The sequence below is a fragment of the Lygodium microphyllum genome, chromosome 2 (assembly GCF_053477565.2).
Source record: "Lygodium microphyllum isolate KBCC chromosome 2, Lygodium_microphyllum_v1.1.10, whole genome shotgun sequence".
Taxonomy (NCBI): Eukaryota; Viridiplantae; Streptophyta; class Polypodiopsida; order Schizaeales; family Lygodiaceae; genus Lygodium; species Lygodium microphyllum.
Genome location: NC_141136.1, coordinates 126,276,597 through 126,296,633, shown reverse-complemented (window position 1 = coordinate 126,296,633; position 20,037 = coordinate 126,276,597). Strand labels below are relative to the sequence as shown.

The window sequence follows — 20,037 nt, the reverse complement described above, 5'->3', positions numbered from 1 at the left end:
CCTATTAGGCTGCAAATGTAGCTGTCCATTGGAGGTGACCTTGGAGGCCATTCATTTCACAAGTTTTCAGCTGGATATGCATATTGCTCTTCTTCTTTGGGTGATTCTACTCTCCCACTTCGACATCAATATCTTTGAGTGAGAAGGGGTGCTTACTGTTGAGAAACCCTTCACCCTTCACTCGCAGTTTGCGTTTTTGCGTTTTTGCGTTTTTGGTTTGCAGCCCCAAAAAGGGGGGCCATCCTAGACTGATTGTGCCTATTTATAGGCCACTCTCTCATTCATTCCTCATAGCTGATTCATTTAGTCCGTCACCTCTTCTCTCCAGTCTCTCCACTATCCTCACACCCCTTCAGGATGACATCGCGGTTCATGGTTCGTGGCTATCTTCATCATCTTCCTTGTGCTACGGCACCCTTGTTCCCTTGTATCACATTCACTCCATGATTCACAACTTCATCATTCCATTCATCAGAGTTTCTTCTCTCTTCTCTTCTCTTCTCCATGTTTGCCGAGTTCACTCCGTGTTCCTCCCCGCAAACCCTACTGTCTTACTGGTACGCCATCTTTTGACATGGTATCAGAGCCGGTTCTGCTCAAACAATGGCAAAGATCCTCCACTCCAATGAAGGCAAAGACCGGTGGCGGGTTCGGCATCCACTTCTCTTCTTATTCCGCTGCATCAAAATCTCGTTTTTGCAGGTTTCAGGTGTTTTCAGCTTGCTGTCTACACCGCTTTCGCGGAGAACATCGCAATCTCAGCTGTCCCTTGCTGTTATCTACAGTCTGGCGCCTGTTTCGAGCCCTCCACCCCCAGTTTGCAGATGTTTACAACAGAGCGACTATTGTTGTTCACTCTCCGTTCAGAAAAAAATCTCGTTTTTGCAGATTTCAGGTATTTCAGCTTGCTCCCAACTCCCCGAACACAGAGGACATTGTGGTTCAAGCTGGCCATTGCTGTCTACAATAATCTGGCGTCTGTTTCCAGCCTATCACACTGTTCGGAGCTGATTTCATTATATTGACTGCTGCTACTGTTTTTTCCTGCGTTTTTAGCCTTTCTGTCTCCTGCAGGTTGTCCTGCTTGCATTTTTAGTCTTACTCTCTCCTGCTGCCAACGTTTTTAGTCTTTCTCTCTCCTGCTGCCAACGTTTTTAGTCTTTCTCTCTCCTGCTGCCTGCGCTTTTAGTCTTTCTCTCTCTTACAGGCTGTCCTGCCTGCTTTTTTAGTCTTTCTCTTGCAGGCTGTCTTGCCTGCGTTTTTAGTCTTTCTCTCTCCTCACCTGCGTTTTTCTACTGGTTGCAACCTCTTACTGTTGATCACATCCTCCTCCCACCGGCAGCTCACTTCCAGCCCTTCCATTACCCTCCCACCCCTTGAGACGGACATTGCGGTTCGTGCTTCACACTGCCCTCACACCTCTTGAGGTGGACATTGCGGTTCGTGGTTCATGGTAATTGACCTCTTCCTTCTTCAACAAGGCACACTGGTATCCATGGCTTCTTTACCAATTGATGACCAGACTACTGGGTGCTCCTACTATGGTATCACCGGACACACCACCGATGCTTGCCGACTTCGACCTTTGCTCCCCACCTCTCCGGAGTACATGTGTCTTCCACCAGGCACTCCTTATGCCACCTCTCCTTTCTAGGCCACAGAGATCGTTTTGCATCGGCTATCAGAGTACTATGCTCAAGGCAATAAGACGCATCCAGAATCGATTGGCGCTACGACCTCTTGGAGATCGTTGTAATGCTAGCGGCAGTCTTCTCCCACCTATTTTCGGGTAGAGTGGCTACTACGGACTGCGGTTCTGTAGTCCACTCCATCAAGAGACAACGATTGTTTGATACCGTCTCCTCGTTAGTCGGCTCCTTCGAGAGACAGTGGCTGCTCGACTCCTTCCTCTTCTTCGGCTACCCGATCCACTCCACTGAGAGAGATCGACCCCACCTCTTGCTCATTCTGAGCCCCACCCTTCCCTACTCTCGACTACTCAGGTTCGAGAGGCCACCTTTGGGAGCTCTTCGGCACCCTAGATACCTTCTTCGGCACAACCGGCAGCACTTCCTCCGTCATCAGACATTTCGGAGTCCATGATCCATGAGTTTTTGGATTTTCTATCTTCTTCGAAGGGGGATGTTATTTCTTTGCCCATCCTCTACTTTCTTGGGGTTTGCAGCCATCCTCTCCTTTTGGGGGCTGCAAATCCACTCCACATGAAGTTCTTCACCCATCCTCTACTTTCTTGGGGTGGCTGTCTTCAACCAGTCATCTCTTCAAATGATACCCAGGATCTTCAGGTACCACCTTGATCAGGACCTCGGAGGTTCAGCCACGACTTGGTGACGGGGCCTTCATATTCCTTCCAGCATGGATGCACGGAGCTAGTGGCTTCTCTCCCGAGTTTGAGTTTCGGGTTCTCCAGTTCACTCTATCTACTGTTCTTTACTGCAGGTTCCCTTTCCGGTGGAAATCTTGGATCTTAGGGATCCTCTATATCTTCTTCCTCCTCTTCTTCTTGCCTTCGTCCCTTGGTCAGCATGGAGCCACCTCCTGAGATCGCGTATGGGCATATCCTTATGGTTCTCGGCACCACACAAAGTCCGATATTCCTCCTATGCATTGCATGTTTTCATCATCTTTGTACTAGGGCACTTGGGCAAGTGAACAATTGCCCCCCAAGGAACACTGTCCAAGTGGCACTTGTTGCATGAGCATTCTTCAGCATATAGCATTGCATCTCCACCTCACTCTTCTCTTATTCCCCTTTTTGGGCCTGAGAGGGGGTGTTGAGAAACCCTTCGCCCTTCACCCGCAGTTTGTGTTTTTGCGTTTCTGTGTTTTGTTTTTAGCTTTTGCGTTTAGGGTTTGCAGCCCCAAAAAGGAGCGCCATCCTAGACTGACTGTGTCGATTTATAGGCCACTCTCTCATTCATTCCTCATGGCTGATTCATTCAATCCGTCACCTCTTCTCTCCAGCCTCTCCACTACCCTCACACCCCTTTAGGAGGACATTGTGGTTCATGGTTCGTGGCTGTCTTCATCATCTTCCTTGTGCTTCTCTTCTCTTCTCTTCTCCATGTTTGCCGAGTTCACTCCGTGTTCCTCCCCGCAAACCCTACTGTCTCGTTGGTACGTCATCTTTTGACACTTACTTCTCCTTCCACCATCTAGTGGTAGAGGGCGTAGTATTCTTCGCTTGATGCTTGCAAGATCTTGGTCATTCATACCTTTGTATCACCATCCTTTGCATCTTGATGATCGTGACTGTAAAAGGGTGCTTGAGATAAGTGAACGATTTCGCTATAAGGGTATTGTCCAAGTGGCATTGTTACATAGCAATTTGCTTGAGCATGACATTTTGCATTGTTCCTTGTATTACCCCACTCATTGGCATTCTATTCTCGTAAACATGCATTTGTGCATATCAAAGAGTGGTCAACTTGGATACACCATATTTGTGATAGCTCACATGGCGATCTCTATGGTAGTGTTCTTCTTACGAAAGCATCCTACACATGCCCTCCATACTCTCTTCATCATCAATACGCACGGTGGTTGGGTAAGCACTGGGCACAAATGCTTGAAAGGAAACACCCACCAACCCCTCCCCCCCACAAAAAAAAAAAAACTTGAAAGTGGTTCCATGGTCCTTGTAGGTTATTGGACAGCCGACAAGCACGCTTTGTTTGATGTGTTGGCCTCTTTGGGATGATGCTTTGGGCTCCTTGGGTAAGATAACCATCACCTATGTAGTCTTGGTAGGCCATTTGATATGCGCCCTTTGTTCGATGCCTTGGTTGCTTTGGGGTCGGACACCTCAAGTTATTATGGGTTAAGCTATGCTTTGCAATCCCTCATGAGTACAAGTTTTGGGCTTGAGAGGTGGTGTTGAGCAAAAAGATGCATTACAAACTTAAACCATTCAAATAGCTATTTAAAATAGTCCCAAAACATGTAATTAGCAAACTTTTCATTAAATTACCAAACTTTCCTAGAGAGCATCTATGTCCCTGGGGATGTAGTTGTGGCCTCTTGTGAAGTTTTAGGTGGGAGATCCTAGGCCTTAGTAAGATACTCCTCATCTATATGGCCCAAGTGTTGGCAGTGTGCATAAAACCTTTTCTTTTTAGGGAGTTGCTACTAGATGGGCTTAGGTTCTTTAGTTCCATTTGAGGAAGAAGTGTCACCTTTGTTATTGGTTGCCTTCCTATCTTGAAAGTTCTTACCACCTTTGAATTTCCCTTTTGAAGAAGAGGGTATGATAGTCCCTTCTAAAAGTGAGAATGTGAGGGAGGTTATTTTATGGACTTGATCATATGCGTAACACAAAAATTGACATTTGAACTCATAGAAGGTTGGTAGTTGGGGTAATACTATGACTTGTAGTAAAATTGAAGATGATGTCTCAATTTAGAGTATAATCTAAATACATTAAAATTTGCCTACTCCATGATTTGTATTAGTTGGTTTGAATAAAATGTGAATTTTTCTTTAAAAGTCCTATGACTAGAGAAGTAGAAGAAGAAAGAAACCTTGGTATAGTATTTGCTCACCTCAATGTCTCTCATGGGGTGTCACAGTAAGTTATCTAGTATCTTGGGGCTGAGGTATCTCGGCATGCATCTCTTGTGGCAGGCAACGATGGTTCTGAACCATATCTATATATATATATATATATAGATATATATAGATATACATATATACATATATATAGATATATATAGATATACATATATATATATATGGTTGGGGTGGTTTGTGGGGGTCATCGTCTCGCTTGACAATGCTACAGTTGTATCCAAGGAAACTCCTGATGATGACCTGCTGCATGATGGGTCAGTAGCAAGGGCGAGCAAGGGGCTGCAGGAATTGGGGATCATGACATCTGTCGTGCTGCCTTTGAGGAAGTCTGATTTTTTTGTTTTGGGGGGTGGGGGAGAAAAAAAGAAAGAAAGCTATATAAACATTTGAAAAGTTCAGGATTGCCCATGAGTTCCAAGCATGTAATACAGGGGTGATGAGAACTCATCATAAGGTATATAAAACTTTAAAACAGTTTGTATGTAAAACACATTATGAAACTGTATAAAGCTATGATAAGAAAACGAAAATCAAAGCTATGAATCAAAGTAATCACTGATGAGTAAACGGATCTGATATAATTCTCCCTCAAGGATTACTTATACTGTCTGCAGTGACTTTCAATATAACAATTTCACTGGATTTACACTGGGACTAGCATCTTCTGTTGGCAACATCACTTTCAGGTATGATCACCTCTGGTTTTCTCAATCTTTCTCAGCTAAGCTACTTAAGTCCAGAAATATGGCCTGATGTTTACCAGGTGACTTGCAGGCTGTATGGAAATCCAGTTTGCAGTCATCAACCCTGGGTTTTGACTTACTCCTGCGTAGATCAGACCACTTCTGTCACATATTTTGCAAATAACTCTGCATCAAAGCCTTTGTCTATCCAATGCTCTGTTGATACTTGTGATAGAAGTCATAATCAAGAAGTTGTGTATGGATTGATGGCTCTTGGTCAATGCCATTGTGCTTATCCACTTATAGTAGGTTATAGACTTAAAAGTCCAAGCTTTATCAATTTTCCCCCTTATGAGGAAGGATTACTGCAGCATTTTTCATCTGGGCTAAACTTGGCTGAATATCAAGTCAACATGTCAGACTTTAAGTGGGAACCTGGTCCACGGTTGAGCATGACTGTTAAATTGTTTCCAAACAATGCTACAAGTCAATTTAGTCGATTAGAGGTGTTAACTCTTTATGACATATTTGCAACATGGAAGTTTCACAGTAACGATACTTTTGGTCCATATGAGTTGATATCATTCACTATAGGTTACCCTTATAATGGTAAGTTGTGCTAAACATTTATGTTGAGATCTCTACGCCTGTCATTTTGGCTCCTTTGGGGCTCCTTTTCTGTATGAACTTTGAAGCATGTTGCCCATTTGGTCAGTGAAGGATGTTAGTACTGATATGCAGAGTACTTTCCAAGTGGATCTACAAACAAATTAAGTGGAGGTGCGATTGCTGGTATGGTAATTGGTGCAGTTACACTTGCTGCGGCGATAGTTGTTATTGTTGGCCTCTTTATTCGAAAGCGTCAGCACCCTCATCCCAGCCTCTTAAAGCCAGGTAAGCTGACTGAAAAGACCTTTCTTGACATCAGACTTGAGCGGGGTACAAAACATACTCAAAGTAGGCTCCTCTTAGCTCTTAAACATGAACATATTAAAGCAGATCTTGCAGGTTGAAAAGGGGGACATGCCAGTTCGGTAAGCTGACTGAAAAGAGCTTTCTTGACATCAGACTTGAGCAGGGTACAAAACACACTCAAAGTGGAGAAATGCTAGCTCTTAAACATGAACATATTAAGCAGACCTTGCAGATTGAGAAGGGGAACATGCTAATCATTGTCTACTTAAAGTTTTTTAGTTTTTGTTAAGAAGGCAAAGGTACTTAACAGTATGGTGTAACTGCGCAAGGGGTTTCTATGTATTGCAATGTCTGACAGGAATAGTGGTCAGGAACCCTCTTTTTTGTTTTGATGGATCTTTGTCATGTTGAAGTGTGACATCTTTAACTACTTGGCCTTACGCAGCTAAATCACAGTATGAACGGATCAAGGTAGCTGGTGTCAAGATATTCACATATGATGAAATATCAAAGGCAACTGATAATTTTGGTAGTTCTATGGAGATTGGACAAGGTGGATATGGAAAAGTTTATAAAGCTATTTTGGAAGATGGCTCTGTTGTTGCCATAAAACGTGCACAGGAGGGATCATTGCAAGGCTCAAAAGAATTTTACACAGAAATTGAGCTTCTTTCTCGTGTCCATCATCGCAACCTTGTCTCATTGATTGGATATTGTGATGATGAAGGTGAACAAGTACGTACATATTGTCAATATCAATACAGAAAAGGTTCTACAATTCCCCATTGTAACAGTTTTGAAAAACATAACTGCTGGTCCTTCTTTATTGCAGATTTTGGTTTATGAGTTTATGGCAAATGGTACATTGCGTGATCATCTCTCTTGTAAGTGCTTGTAACTCTAGGTGAAACTTGTCTCTTTCCATTTTCTTACTTCCTTTTAGAGTTGTATTGTTTGTAACTGGAAACTGAATGCAGATATTACCAAGTAGCTCTTACAATACTGCGTTTCTCAAGAGATTGAACTTTGCTAATGGGATTTTCCTGTAGCACTTTAATGGGATTTCCAAGACTTCATTAGATCCTAAATTGGCATGTTTAGGATGCATGTTTTGATGCATAACACGAGTGCTTTCCATAGAATGTAATTTAACCAACCCTGAAATGGTAAACCTGGAGCAATTGGTCTATGAGAAAGGCTGAGCTGCTTCTGGGTAATTAAGATTGTTCAGGGGGAACGCACAAACTCTCATAGCTAAGATTGAAACGGAATGGTAAATCCTTGAGACATTTTTGTAAGGTCAGTGCAAAGAGACTGAAGAGACACTAGGATGTGGTTCAGAAAAAAAGTTTTGGCTTTGGAGGTCGCAGAATGTCTATGAGCAGTTCCATGATATGCTTGTAATAGGAGATTTAATGAGCAAATATTTGGCGCAGCTGACGAGACAGTAACTGAATGTTGTGATTAAAGATAACTTTTTCTTTCCATTAAACTCTAGCAATTTGCACACGTACACTCGATCGACCTAACCAGTGTTAATACTCATCCTTTGAATTGGAAGGAAACACGTGATCAGAAAGAAACAGCTCAAAGTATGCGCATACTGATGGCCCATTATTTGATAAATGTCTGCAGCTAGTTCAAAAGTACCCCTTGATTTTTCAACCCGTCTTCAGATAGCCTTAGGGTCAGCCAAGGGAATATTATACCTTCACACCGAGGCAAATCCTCCAATATATCATCGTGATATCAAAGCCACCAACATACTACTTGACGAGAAGAGGAAAGCAAAAGTTGCAGACTTTGGGCTATCGAAGCTTGCTCCAGCTCCTGAGCTAGAAGGTGATGCAGGTGGTTTTGTTTCAACAGTAGTCAAGGGTACTCCGGTAAGTTTTCACTTTTCAAGAAATGGTAGAATAACTGCATACTTTGCTTCTAAAATCTGAGTTCACTATGATGTTAGGGGAGACTAACTGCAAACACAGCAAGAGAGTCTATCCCAGTATAAGATATTAACCGCTTTTGGTTGAAAATTGTCTTTACTTAGATAACGCTTTTTCCTCTTTTCTGATCTGAATAAAAGGTCGGAGGTTGATTTATTAGTTTGTATTGAAAAATATAAGATAATAGAATCATGCAAAGCATTCAAAAAGCAAAAACCAACTACGAGAACTTAGCTGCTGCCTGGAAGAAAATCAAAGTCTCTAACACCCCATCCTCAATAGCCATGTATAATAACGGACAAAGGGTGAATGAAGTTGGGTGGAAAATTCCAAGCCATGGACTATTTATGTTACATTCACTAGGAATGTGTGTTAGAATTACTAGTTTGTTATTTTGTTGAACCGTGAACAATATTTTGCCTTTCATCATATGAAATAGAATTCTCCAATGCTTCCTAGGGAAGGAAAATGAGTTCAAACTTAACTTTTGATGCAGCATACAATGACTTTTAAGTCTAAAACTTTCTAAAATATTACAGATGTTTAGAAATTCCCATCTCTCTTTGTTGAAAGTACAGGATAATTGCTTGACAACAAAATGACCATGAGAAATTTGCGGTACTGCAATGTATCCAATGATAATGAGGCCATTAGAAAATCTCAAACAAGAACCTTACCCTTTAAAGAGAGATAAGATTTCTTTAATTAAAGCAATCTAGACCCCATACTTGCTTGGGCTGGTGTCCCACTAGGGCCTAGCAGTTACCGACAGGCAGCTGGTTGGTTGTGATGTAGCAAGTCAGGATTTGCCATAGCCAATGCAAGGTGAACTTAAGCATTGTCTGTGGTCTATATGAGGGAGTGCATTTGCTGTGGACAGGCACATGCATGATCCTCTGCTGAGTAGAGCCTATCCTTGGGTGTATTATTGGGGGAGGTTTCGGGTGGAAATTGGTTAGCCAGGGGTGCATGAGATGGAGATGCATGACACGATCTTTTTCATTGAGGCTGGTCCATGTGCAGTGGTGTCATCGGATGCCTTGCCTAGTTGATAGATACTGGAGAGCTGCATTGCAATCAGAGATGTGGGAGCTTATTTGGAGAGAGACTTGGAGGGTGGTATGCACATTTGGGCTCTGGTCATCGCACAACAGGAGCTTCAACCACTATCCCTTCATACCTAGGGTTACCATACCTTGTTTTTTTACACTACATGATATCCTCCAGTGGTGTGCAACTGCCCCTGCACACACCCCATCCCCAACCCACCTACCCCCTGCACACACACCACCCACCCCCCACAGCCACACCCACTCCATCACAGCCACCCCCACCCCCACCACCCACACAACCACCCCCTCCCCCCACCCCCACAGCTGAGGAAGGATAGCTGGCAGCGATATGCAGTATTCGAAGGGCTGTGTGGTAGCAATGGAAGGCCTCAGATTGCAAAGTAGGATCCGAAACACAGATGTGGAGGCTACCATTAGTCTCATCCACCCCCATCATGAAAGTAAGAACTCTCAATGTAGTGGTTGCAATCAATCCAAGAAGGACCTCTTTTGGAATACGGATCTATCCAGGTCTGAGAGGTGTCTGTAGTTGTTCTCCATTGGGGAGGCACATCCTCCATCACACAGTCTATCAGGGTCCTGGCCCAAAGACCCTGAAGCCTCTGTGACAAGGATTTCTCAGCAGCCAAGAACACAAAAAGTCTAGTTGACATATTCTCAGAAGAAAGTGTGTTAATGGGAGAAACATTAAAATTTATCTTTTAATCAGAAAAGCTCTTTCATATAGATTGCTGTACCTTTTCAGCCACTTATCAATCGCGATGCGATAAAACCATATCTCAATTTGCTTAAAACATAAAAAACTACACATCCCACTTTTGTAGCACAGTAATTGACCATCCAAAATTCAGAAATCTACACTACTTCCCGTGCCAAAAAATCAATACGGATGCATGCAAACATGTAGATATATGCGATGACAAAAAAGACTCTAGAAAGTTCCAAGCATACTGTATGACTATGAATGCTATATATAACTAGTGTGCTAACGTAACTATGCCAAGAAAATCAGCAATGCCTGTACCATTGGCCCATTGGTTGCTTTTCTATTATCTCTTAATGCCGTTGGTTCACTAGCTGCTCTAATGCCTGATTTGGCAGGCCAATAATGTCAATGAGAATTTGCTGATGTAGGCCGTAGTGTCTACAATTTATGTTCTAAATAGCTTAATTCTTGTTTCTTCATGTAGAACCTGTTTTATTAGGACACGCATTTGTCCCAGAGCTGCACTTAATGGTTTATAGTGTATTCCATTTTCCTTTGCTCTGAAACCTCATATCCACTGTGATAGTTGACCAAGTTTGCTTTATCGACAGCAACGCAAACTAATTGATCTGTGATCTCTTCTCGCCAGGGTTATCTTGATCCAGAGTACTTTTTGACGCACAAACTCACTGACAAAAGTGACGTGTATAGTTTTGGAGTGGTCTTGTTGGAGCTTTTAACAGGAAAGCAACCAATTTTTCACGGGAAAAACCTTGCGAGAGAGGTAGGATAAAGCTACAACTTTCTTGACATGGCTGACAATGGAGCATGACATTCAAATAATCGGTTTTTGTGATTTATGCAGGTCAGTCTTGCATATGATGCTGGCATGATCCTCTCATTGGTAGATGACAGGATGGGTTCGTATCCATCAGAATGTCTTGAGCCGCTGGTGCGATTAGGTCTCTCATGCTGTACTGATGACCCTGAATGTCGTCCTTCTATCGCCCAGGTGACAAGAGAACTTGAAGCCATATGGAATTTGATGCCATCACGTGCTGGCAAAGCATCCTTTGAATTTGCAGAACGCCCAAGCACCAAGCAGTCATATACGCATGACATTTACGGAGGTTCAAGTGCCTCTGGAAGCGAACTATTTAGTAAAACTGTTCCTACTATAGCTCCACGGTGAAGTGGCAATGTACAGGATTCGATCAGATCGATCTTTTCAATTCATTATTTGTTCATAGAGCAAACTATACTTTCAGAACAAGGGCTGTATGGTGGCTTGATGTCCTTCAGGTTCCTTTGCAAGCTTAATATTGCTGAACTCATAACCTTGAAGCATTGACACATTTTGTAACCTATCTGTTTATCATCGGGCTGCTTTGTCTTATGGCATACTGCATATACCAAGCCTTTGCATAATCGAGAAGTCTTACAGAACAAAGCACATCAGATATTTCCTTAGGTATGCATCATCAAGGGATCATAGCTTACCTGGATCTCCCCCCACAGTAGAAGGATATTAAACTTCTAAGCAATCAATGAAGTTAACTATCTGCTTCCACAATACTCAGTAAAATTACTATCCAGGAGAGAGGAGAAAACTGGAGCAGTGCTGTCCATCCCTCATAGGAAAACCTCAATCAAAGGAAACAACAATACACCAGCAGGTGGCGCGTCCAAGCAAGCAAAGGCATTACTGATTGATTCTGGTTGATCACCTAATTGTGGGTGTTTCTTATCCTGAGAAGCACCCAGAAGAGTAACACATGCCAATGGTATTGCTGTCTGAAAGGCAACCAGGAACAGGTTTTCACTGCAGGACGTGCTGTACTGCAGGCTATCCAGAGTATAGAGACCTGACACGGTAATTACATCATTACTCTGGGTTTGGTCTTCATCAGGATTTCATATGAAACGAGTGACTATTCAAGTCACAGACGATACTTTTGTGATTTGCTAACTGAGCTCAATTCTGGCATTGCCCCTCTTATCCACACAAAGGAGGAGATAATATGACACAAACCCCCTGCCAATCTGACTCAGGATACACATGCTTCTACATGAGCCAAAGTCATTCACATTAACCCTAACAGTTCCAATACAAGCTATGATGTGGCTTTCTGTGATTGGCCATCTCGTGTATATTTCAAAGGCTCTAACGTGTGCCGTCTCACAAGGCTCCTTTTCATTTAAAGAATTTTTGCCCTTTGCGTTGATGACCAAATCCTCAATCGTGCATCCTTATATCTATTTTGAAGATGGTGCTAATGTGGCTCCACAAGTTTGGCGATGGTAGACTTTCAAAATCTTCACTAATGTGAGAGATCCATCAAGCAACCGTCAGGTGTTCTACTATTAGACCCCCTTCTCACCATCCCCTTTCAAACACACGAGGGTTTTGTAGGCCAACATTAGGCATCTGCTACCTTAGGCTTATTTTGTGTGTTCTAGATCTTTAGTAATTTTGCAAAAGCTACAAAACTTTGATGTATTTACTGCCTATAGTTGTTGCCACTGCACAATAGTCATCTTTAGGCTTAGGTATACTTAGTCCTTTACCTTTGACAACCAAGTACTTGACCATGTTTTGGGAGGGAGTTGAGTGTCACATTGTCCTTGTGGACACTCCAGTTGACTTGCCAAGAAGGCATTATCGACATAGGAGTAGGAGTTGGTTTAGTCAACCGGTTAGTATTAGAGGCATGGAAAAATTTGCCCTTCGAAAGTGTAAACATCGACCTTATAGTGGTTGATGGCTACAAGGTTTAACCATTGAGATGTGTTGAAGGGTTAGCATGTCAAAATCACAAGGATTAACTTTACCACAAATTTCATGGTTATGAAGGGTATGGATTACAATGTGTTGCTAGGTTGCCTCTAAATACAAAACAACACTATCATTGAGGATCGAGGTAAACGAATTGGTATTCTTCTGGGTAATAGGTGTGAGGCAATAAGGGTAGGAATGGAAACTTAGAAAACCACACTTATAAACTTGGACACCATATCCAATGTGCTTTGAGGGGATATAAATTGTACAACCTTTGCTAGCTCCTTGAACAAATGCATTCCTTGTTCGGATGATGAATAGGATTGGATGCACATCCTCACCAACCTTGACTTACAATTCACAGAAGAAGAAGAATAGAAAAGAGCATGCAAATTAATGAGTCAAATAGGTGGAGATGAGCTCACACCGTACATGATTGAGCTTAGCATGATTAAATTGATGATACCTATTCTAATGGTGAATCTAGGATCATATTGACCAAACATCATAGGATTTCAATGCTTTTGACTTCTTACCCCACTTGGGTCATTTTGACATGTCAAGGCATGTGTGCTCATGTAAACAAGATATGAGTTTTCATTATGCAATTCAAAGAACTAAACAAGAAACAAACATATGAAATTAGAGCAGATCAATGCCCTTGTAAGTTACATGATGCAGTCTCTCTTCATATCTCTACCTTGTCATCAGTAAATATTCTTCCAGACAAGAAACTCTCCAAAATATATTGTGTGTGTGTGTGTGTGTGTGTGTGTGTGTGTGTGCGCGCGCGCGCTTATGTGTGTATATGTTTAATGAGAAAATTTGTTAATCAACAAGATTTACAAAGATCACTTGAACTAGCAAGAGTTATTACAGAAATATGTCCAAATGAAGGGGGGACATCTATCATTCTCGAGTCTAATGATTCTAAACTAAAAAGAAATTAAAGAGAGAACCTAAATTCACTTTGATATGGAAGAACTTATTCAATTATCAGATGATCCTTGGATAAGTTTAAAACTTGTATTGATGGTGTGAATGAACATGCAAATTGGCATGTAGGTATAGTTGATGGTGGACCCATTGGCCAATGAGTTACGTAGAGGAAAGAAGTCAACATCAAAGGTGAGAAAAATGACTTGTTGATGTACATTCGACATGTGCATCTACATAGTGGATGGAGAAAAATAAAGCATCTCCAATTTTACAAGCACTTTGTGCATTGCATGAAATTTTCATTTTTACAAGGTTGTCTACACTACCAAAACACTTGCAAGTCAATGACAACTATGGAAACTTGCACATGTCATTATGGGTTATTTAATACATTTGACAACATCCATAAGAGTTTTCATTGGAAAGGCATTTGGTTGGATATCAAAGATTATGTAATGCAAAGTTTACCATGTAAATAAATTGACTTGTGCATGCCATCACCCTATAATACCAACAATAGCATGAGATGATACTTGCCAAAAAAGGATGTTATGTGAGCGGTACTTGTGGTTCTTCACTCCACGGACATGCTAAAAAACAAAGGCATTCCATATAGTCCAACTATGCCATAGTCCCTAGTACTCAAGGATGTCAAAGAGCAACTTGAATTGTATTGAGGCATCCAATATATCTACATCAATGAGTCTTTCAATATATATACATCAATGATTTTCTTGATCTCCATTCCCAATTGGAAAACTTTCTACCTTAGTTCTCCATATGAGATAGATCCCTTTGAACGACTATGGTTGAGTGCCAACCTTGAAAGAGTGTTGCTTGTATCCAAAGGATGGTCTATGTAGACTCCATGTCTTATTAGCCTTCTTTTTTTCCACCCATTTTTTGGCAAGTAGCATTTTCCATCAGCATATGATAAGCTTTCATTTACCAAAGTTGTCCCAACATGAGCGTTGCCCTTAAGTACCCAATCCATCCATGTTTGTGTAGACTAAAAGTGGGGAATGACATAAAAGAATGTGATGTCATGCATCCTTAGAGTCACTTAGAGGTTTCCTTTTTTGTAGCCATTGAGTACCCAATCCATATGTGTGTATTTATGTGGAGCATGGATTATGCATATATGAATTTTTTCCTTCCCCAAGAGCAAGGCAATACTTAGGAAAATAATGCCCATTCATGCCATGCGATTGAATTGCCATGCATTAGATTCTTATCTTGCCATGTAATCACTTGGAGGCTGCAAAGGCTTTTAACTAATTTGTGATTATATATTGATAGTTTTGTGCTAATTCTCATGAACATAATTATGGAAGTTCTTACCACATCTAAATTAGCTAACTTGGTAACCTAGAGGTTGAGAGTTAAGAGTTTTCAATGCATAATAAGAGCATGCTACCAAGGAAACCTCCATGTCTATGTTGATACAATTACACCCTTTTTCTTTGACCTTAAATACATGGAGAAAGCGCGCGCCCCCCCCCCCCCCCCCCCCCCCCCCCGGCATAAACACAAACTAGTGGTCATTTGAAGAATATTTAAAGTTATATACATAATTATCAAAACAGAAAAAACGATTAGAGGCTACTTGAACTTGCCAAAGCCACATTAAAAGTATTTGAGACCACATAAAGTGTACAAGAACCATCGATGGAGTCATGCTATTGTTAATAATCCACCATGAAACACAAATTCACATACCAACACAATTTGAAATTTAACATAAGGGAAACTTGAAAGAAATATACAAAAAAAAGATCATGGCACAAATTGAGTGCAACTATCCTCCCATGCATTTGGAAAGGCTCTCCCCAATGCATGTATTATAGATTTCTTTTGATCTTGTACCCAAAACAGCATATTGCATCTATGCTTTATTCTCTTTTTGTGAACAACTCCCCTCTCCATAATATCTAGACAATATCTAAAAATGTATACAATACATTGGACTCAATATCAATAGTGCCCAAACTTAGAAGCATACAACAAAATGTATAGCACTTCATGTGCACAAATACATTTTTATGCCAAAACTAATTATTTGAGCTCCATCTAGCACTTTATAAATTCCATGAGTTTCTCCAATTTACCAATATAAATGTTTGTCCACCAATAACACGAAACCCATTAATCCTTTTGATGTTCACCTTGTACAATGTAATCAATGCTACATGTTCACTTGCGCAACAAGTCATGATTGTGTGGTGAATCAACTAAAAATAAAATCTATGTAAGATATAAAAAAATTGTTGCTTTAAATTAAACAAATTAATAAATTATAAATTGTCTAATGAGGTAGGATTTCTAAATGAAAAGTATTATCATTAATCATGCAAACAATTCTAAAAGGCCCATAATATTTTGGAGCAAGTTTTATTTTGGGATGTGTTCAATAGATTTCAATATTCTTTTCTCAATTCAAAGCCATATCAAATCATTTTCTTGAAGTATAATAGCTTTATAATGTTTATTTTCTCTACTAGTATACAATAATTAGGATAGGAAAATTTAATCAATACCTTCATAAGAGATTTGCATATGGTCATTGGCTATTGAGTTAGGTGATGTTGGTACATCATTGGATATGGTGGACATGGGAGTAGGTAATTTCTTACCATATACAATCTCAAAAGGTGCATGACTTGTAGTTGAATGAGGCGTATAGTTATATTCAAATTGAAGGATAGGCATTGATCCCAACTAACATGCAAGATTCCCAATTGTGTATGACCTAAGAAGATCTAGAATAGTGCTATTGGTTGGTTTAGTTTGGCTGTTGCTCTAAGGGTGCAAACTAGATGTAAAATCCATTTTTATGCCTAAATTTATGAAGAGAACAACCCAAAAATGATTGTAGAAATGACCATCTTGATCAATAAGAATAACCTTAGGAAAACCATGATGAGAAAAGATAGTGTGAATGAATCCTTTAGTAACCTGTGGGGTAAATAGGTTTTTTTTAATATGCATGATTACAAAAAATGATATGGTAGCCAAAATGTTTCGAGGATTACTATAAACTAAGCAAACTTAGAATGAGAAACACAATAAACGAAGCTCGAATTAAGCAAGCACACATATGAATTGATGCAAGATAGATATTTTCATACTATACTTTTATTAAGAAAAGTACATTTACTCTTCTATACCTACCAAAACCAAACAAATATTCAGGCAACAATTAGGACACTATTGACACATCACCATATACATCAAACCTAAAATTCACTTCCACAAGTATGTGAGTGATCCTCCAAAATTTTTGGAGACATAAATTTATATATTGAGGGCTCCAACCTAAGAACCCTAATGAACATAAAATATAGATGATCACAAGTTAGGTGTCCTTTTAGAGCAAAATTCGAGTAGGACACCTTGGAGATTCACATAGGTTCATAGCAAAGGCAATCCCTATCTTCTTTGATTCCAATATTGCAACTTATAAAATGTGTGACTCACCATAGATAACTATGGTCTCATGGATAATTTTCCTTGCAAAAGACAAGCATGGTTAATGCTTTCATTACTTGCCTTGTTGAATTTCTCTCTCCACTTAATAGTATGACCATCTTCTCTACTTGTTGTGGGTGCATGTAGGGACATCTCCAGTAAGTGTTGGTCCTCCCCTAGACCTTGGATAATACTTACATTCTCATACTCTAATCTATGACTCTTAGTGTCTAACATAATGCTTGTATGCACATTTCTCCTATTTTGTATACCATTTCACTATTCAATACCACTATGTAGGTCAATTTTTCTTTTTTGTTCCTCTACCATAATTGATCTTAGATCTACCAAATGCTTTCTAGAAAACACTCCCTCATCCCTTTCCATGAATCTATTATATCCAAATCCCTCATCTTCCCATCAAATAAGATTTATAATGAATGCTCTAAAAGATTGACATAGCAAGGTCTACAACATAAGTAGAGTAAAAGCTAACTTACTTAGTATATCCAAGAGATTCCCTCATAGATGCATATTTACATTCAAAAAACTTGGTTGTGGGCAGAAAGTGACTATCTCCTTGACTCAACATCCACTTTCCCCAATGGAACCCTCTTGGATGTCTAATGAATGCAAGTCATCCTCATATGAACACCTAATCTCTAAGAGAGAGCAAATTTGACCCTTGTTGCCTCAATAGACACTTCACTTGGTTCATCCCTCCATTGACATCATAGCTCCTTGTGTTCCTCTTGGAATTGTAGCTTAATACATTATTTTGTATGCTTCAACATACTCTTCTCCCAATGGAAGGAGCATGGTGTCTCCTTATAGTGCATTGCATTCCTCCTTCCTTTGTTGAAAACACTATCCACTATCAACCAATTTGCTCGAGCCCCATCAGCCATGGGTTTGGAAAATTGGGCTCTTGGAAACCCCCACTAAGCCATCTGTTCATTTAGCTAAGTTTAGAAAAATACTAGAGCATTCTCAATCTTGAACTCACCACCAATAACAATAATGAGCAACTCTCTAACATATGGTAAATACACAGTAGCACTCACGGTGGTCTACCCCTTAGTACTGCAAAGATTATCAAAATGCACAAATTACCACTCCAATGGGCCTCTAGGTTTCATCTTGATAAATAGATCAACCGCTTTTAGGACCCATAGTAGTCATTTTAAAAACATGCCGCTCATTTGCCTGGGCCAACATATTAAAAAACAAAATGTTATGAAAGCAAAAGTAATGCTTATTTGATTTATCCTTTAACTTGAGCAACGCTTCAAGGCTTTTTCCCTAGCTATATCTACGGTCCTTTGAATCTTATGAGAATACAAAAGGTTAGGAGAACATTCAATTTCAAGATGAGCAACAACCTTAGTCAAAGTAGAACAAAAACATTCACCTTTTTTGTTGGATAAGAGGAGTGAATTTCTCCAATAGGTTCACAATGCCATGCTCATCCTCGCTATCCTTGAGATCCTCATCAATGATTTCCAAGATTAAGTTCCTGGCAACACTTTTCTCCACCTTTTCGCACTTTGCATCAAGATCTACAAAGGCCTTTTGCTTCACCAAGGCATCCATGGTTGACAAGTCCTTCTTGTAAACTCCAATTAGAGATAATATGGTTGTGATGTTCATAGTGTATTGTATAGCTTGTGGTATTGGTTCTATTTTTAGGATGGCAGTAGTATATGTAGCACTCATAAATATCTAGGCACTCTAGAGCACTGGAATAGTGACAACACACTAAAGTCCCATTTTTCCTCCTCATGTCCCAAAAAAGGGCACTTGCCTTAACATCCTCTTTCATTGTATTTGATTATACTAATTGGTGCTTCCATAATAGGAGCACTCCAAATTTAAATGTCTCAAATATCCTACACAAGAGTTACAATGCACCACACCTTCAAAGTTACATTTGGTGCAAGTTTTGTACTCCACCATTAGGGGAGTTTTGAGGTCTCAAAAATGCCTTTTAGGATGTGGAGAGAGAGTGCTCTAGACCAATAAGAGCAAAGCCTCTGTAACATAACTTCTATTAAAAAAAATTTAAAAAATCATTTTACAAAAATATATAAATATAATAATATTACGAATTTGTATTTTTATTATGTATTTTTAGTCTCTTATATTTGTGATTATGACATCTTTTGCATTAATGGCATAGAGTCTCGGCTACTTTTATTTAATGATGTTTCTAGATTAATGATAATGACTGATGTAATCGAAATTCAAATTGGTGAAAAGCATGGTGCTCAGTTTTTTCCCTCCTTTCTTTTATTCCTCTATTGTTTTTCCCTCCGTTATGGTAGCCCAGTCCTCTCTCTCTCTCTCTCTCTCTCTCTCTCTCTCTCTCTCTCTCTCTCTCTCTCTCTCTCTCTCTCTCTCTCTCTGTGCATGTATCTCTCTCTTCTACCATGGATACAAAAATTCGACCTTCAACAAGGCATCCAAGCTCCCAAATCACATCCATATCAGTGTTTAACTCATTCCAAACTGATGGAAGATGGATTCCTACTATCATTAGCAAAGGTAGTTGGATAACCATGCAATAAGCAAAACGTGGAAAAAGGCAAAGACATGAGAGCTCGTTTATCTCTGCTTGGAAGGGCAGAATCCGAGATTTTAAGCTTGGAGCAAATAAGAATAGCATCAAAGAGGTACTAGTGCAACATGTGTTCATGCATAGAGAGCTGTGTTTGAAACCTGGATCTTCAAAGCTTCCAATGCATAGACCAAATTGTAAGAATTTGATTCTTAAAGTTTTTCCTTTCTTAAACATGGTTTAGGTTTTTCCATTATAATATTTGTTTGTCTTGTAGATGTCTATCCCTCTAATCTTGAGGAATGGCAACCAGTGGAATCTATTATTGATGTTATTGATGTTATACATGGTTCAATTGGAGAAGAAATGTATAGAGGTAGAAAG

The 20,037-nt window shown here is 40.1% G+C and overlaps 1 protein-coding gene across 1 annotated transcript in view; it reads left to right on the top strand.

Annotated features, from left to right (window-relative positions):
• LOC148040292 (putative LRR receptor-like serine/threonine-protein kinase At1g06840) overlaps nucleotides 1–12,105 on the top strand; it is a 33,442-nt gene extending 21,337 nt beyond the window's left edge. The window contains exons 13-20 of the mRNA XM_087698158.1: nucleotides 5,205–5,276; nucleotides 5,365–5,882; nucleotides 6,015–6,167; nucleotides 6,634–6,923; nucleotides 7,021–7,072; nucleotides 7,824–8,074; nucleotides 10,560–10,694; nucleotides 10,776–12,105. Of these exons, the coding sequence (XP_087554284.1) occupies nucleotides 5,205–5,276; nucleotides 5,365–5,882; nucleotides 6,015–6,167; nucleotides 6,634–6,923; nucleotides 7,021–7,072; nucleotides 7,824–8,074; nucleotides 10,560–10,694; nucleotides 10,776–11,102 (1,798 nt within the window). The 3' untranslated portion in view covers nucleotides 11,103–12,105. The remainder of the gene's footprint in view (nucleotides 1–5,204; nucleotides 5,277–5,364; nucleotides 5,883–6,014; nucleotides 6,168–6,633; nucleotides 6,924–7,020; nucleotides 7,073–7,823; nucleotides 8,075–10,559; nucleotides 10,695–10,775) is intronic.
• The last annotated feature ends 7,932 nt before the right edge of the window (nucleotides 12,106–20,037 follow it).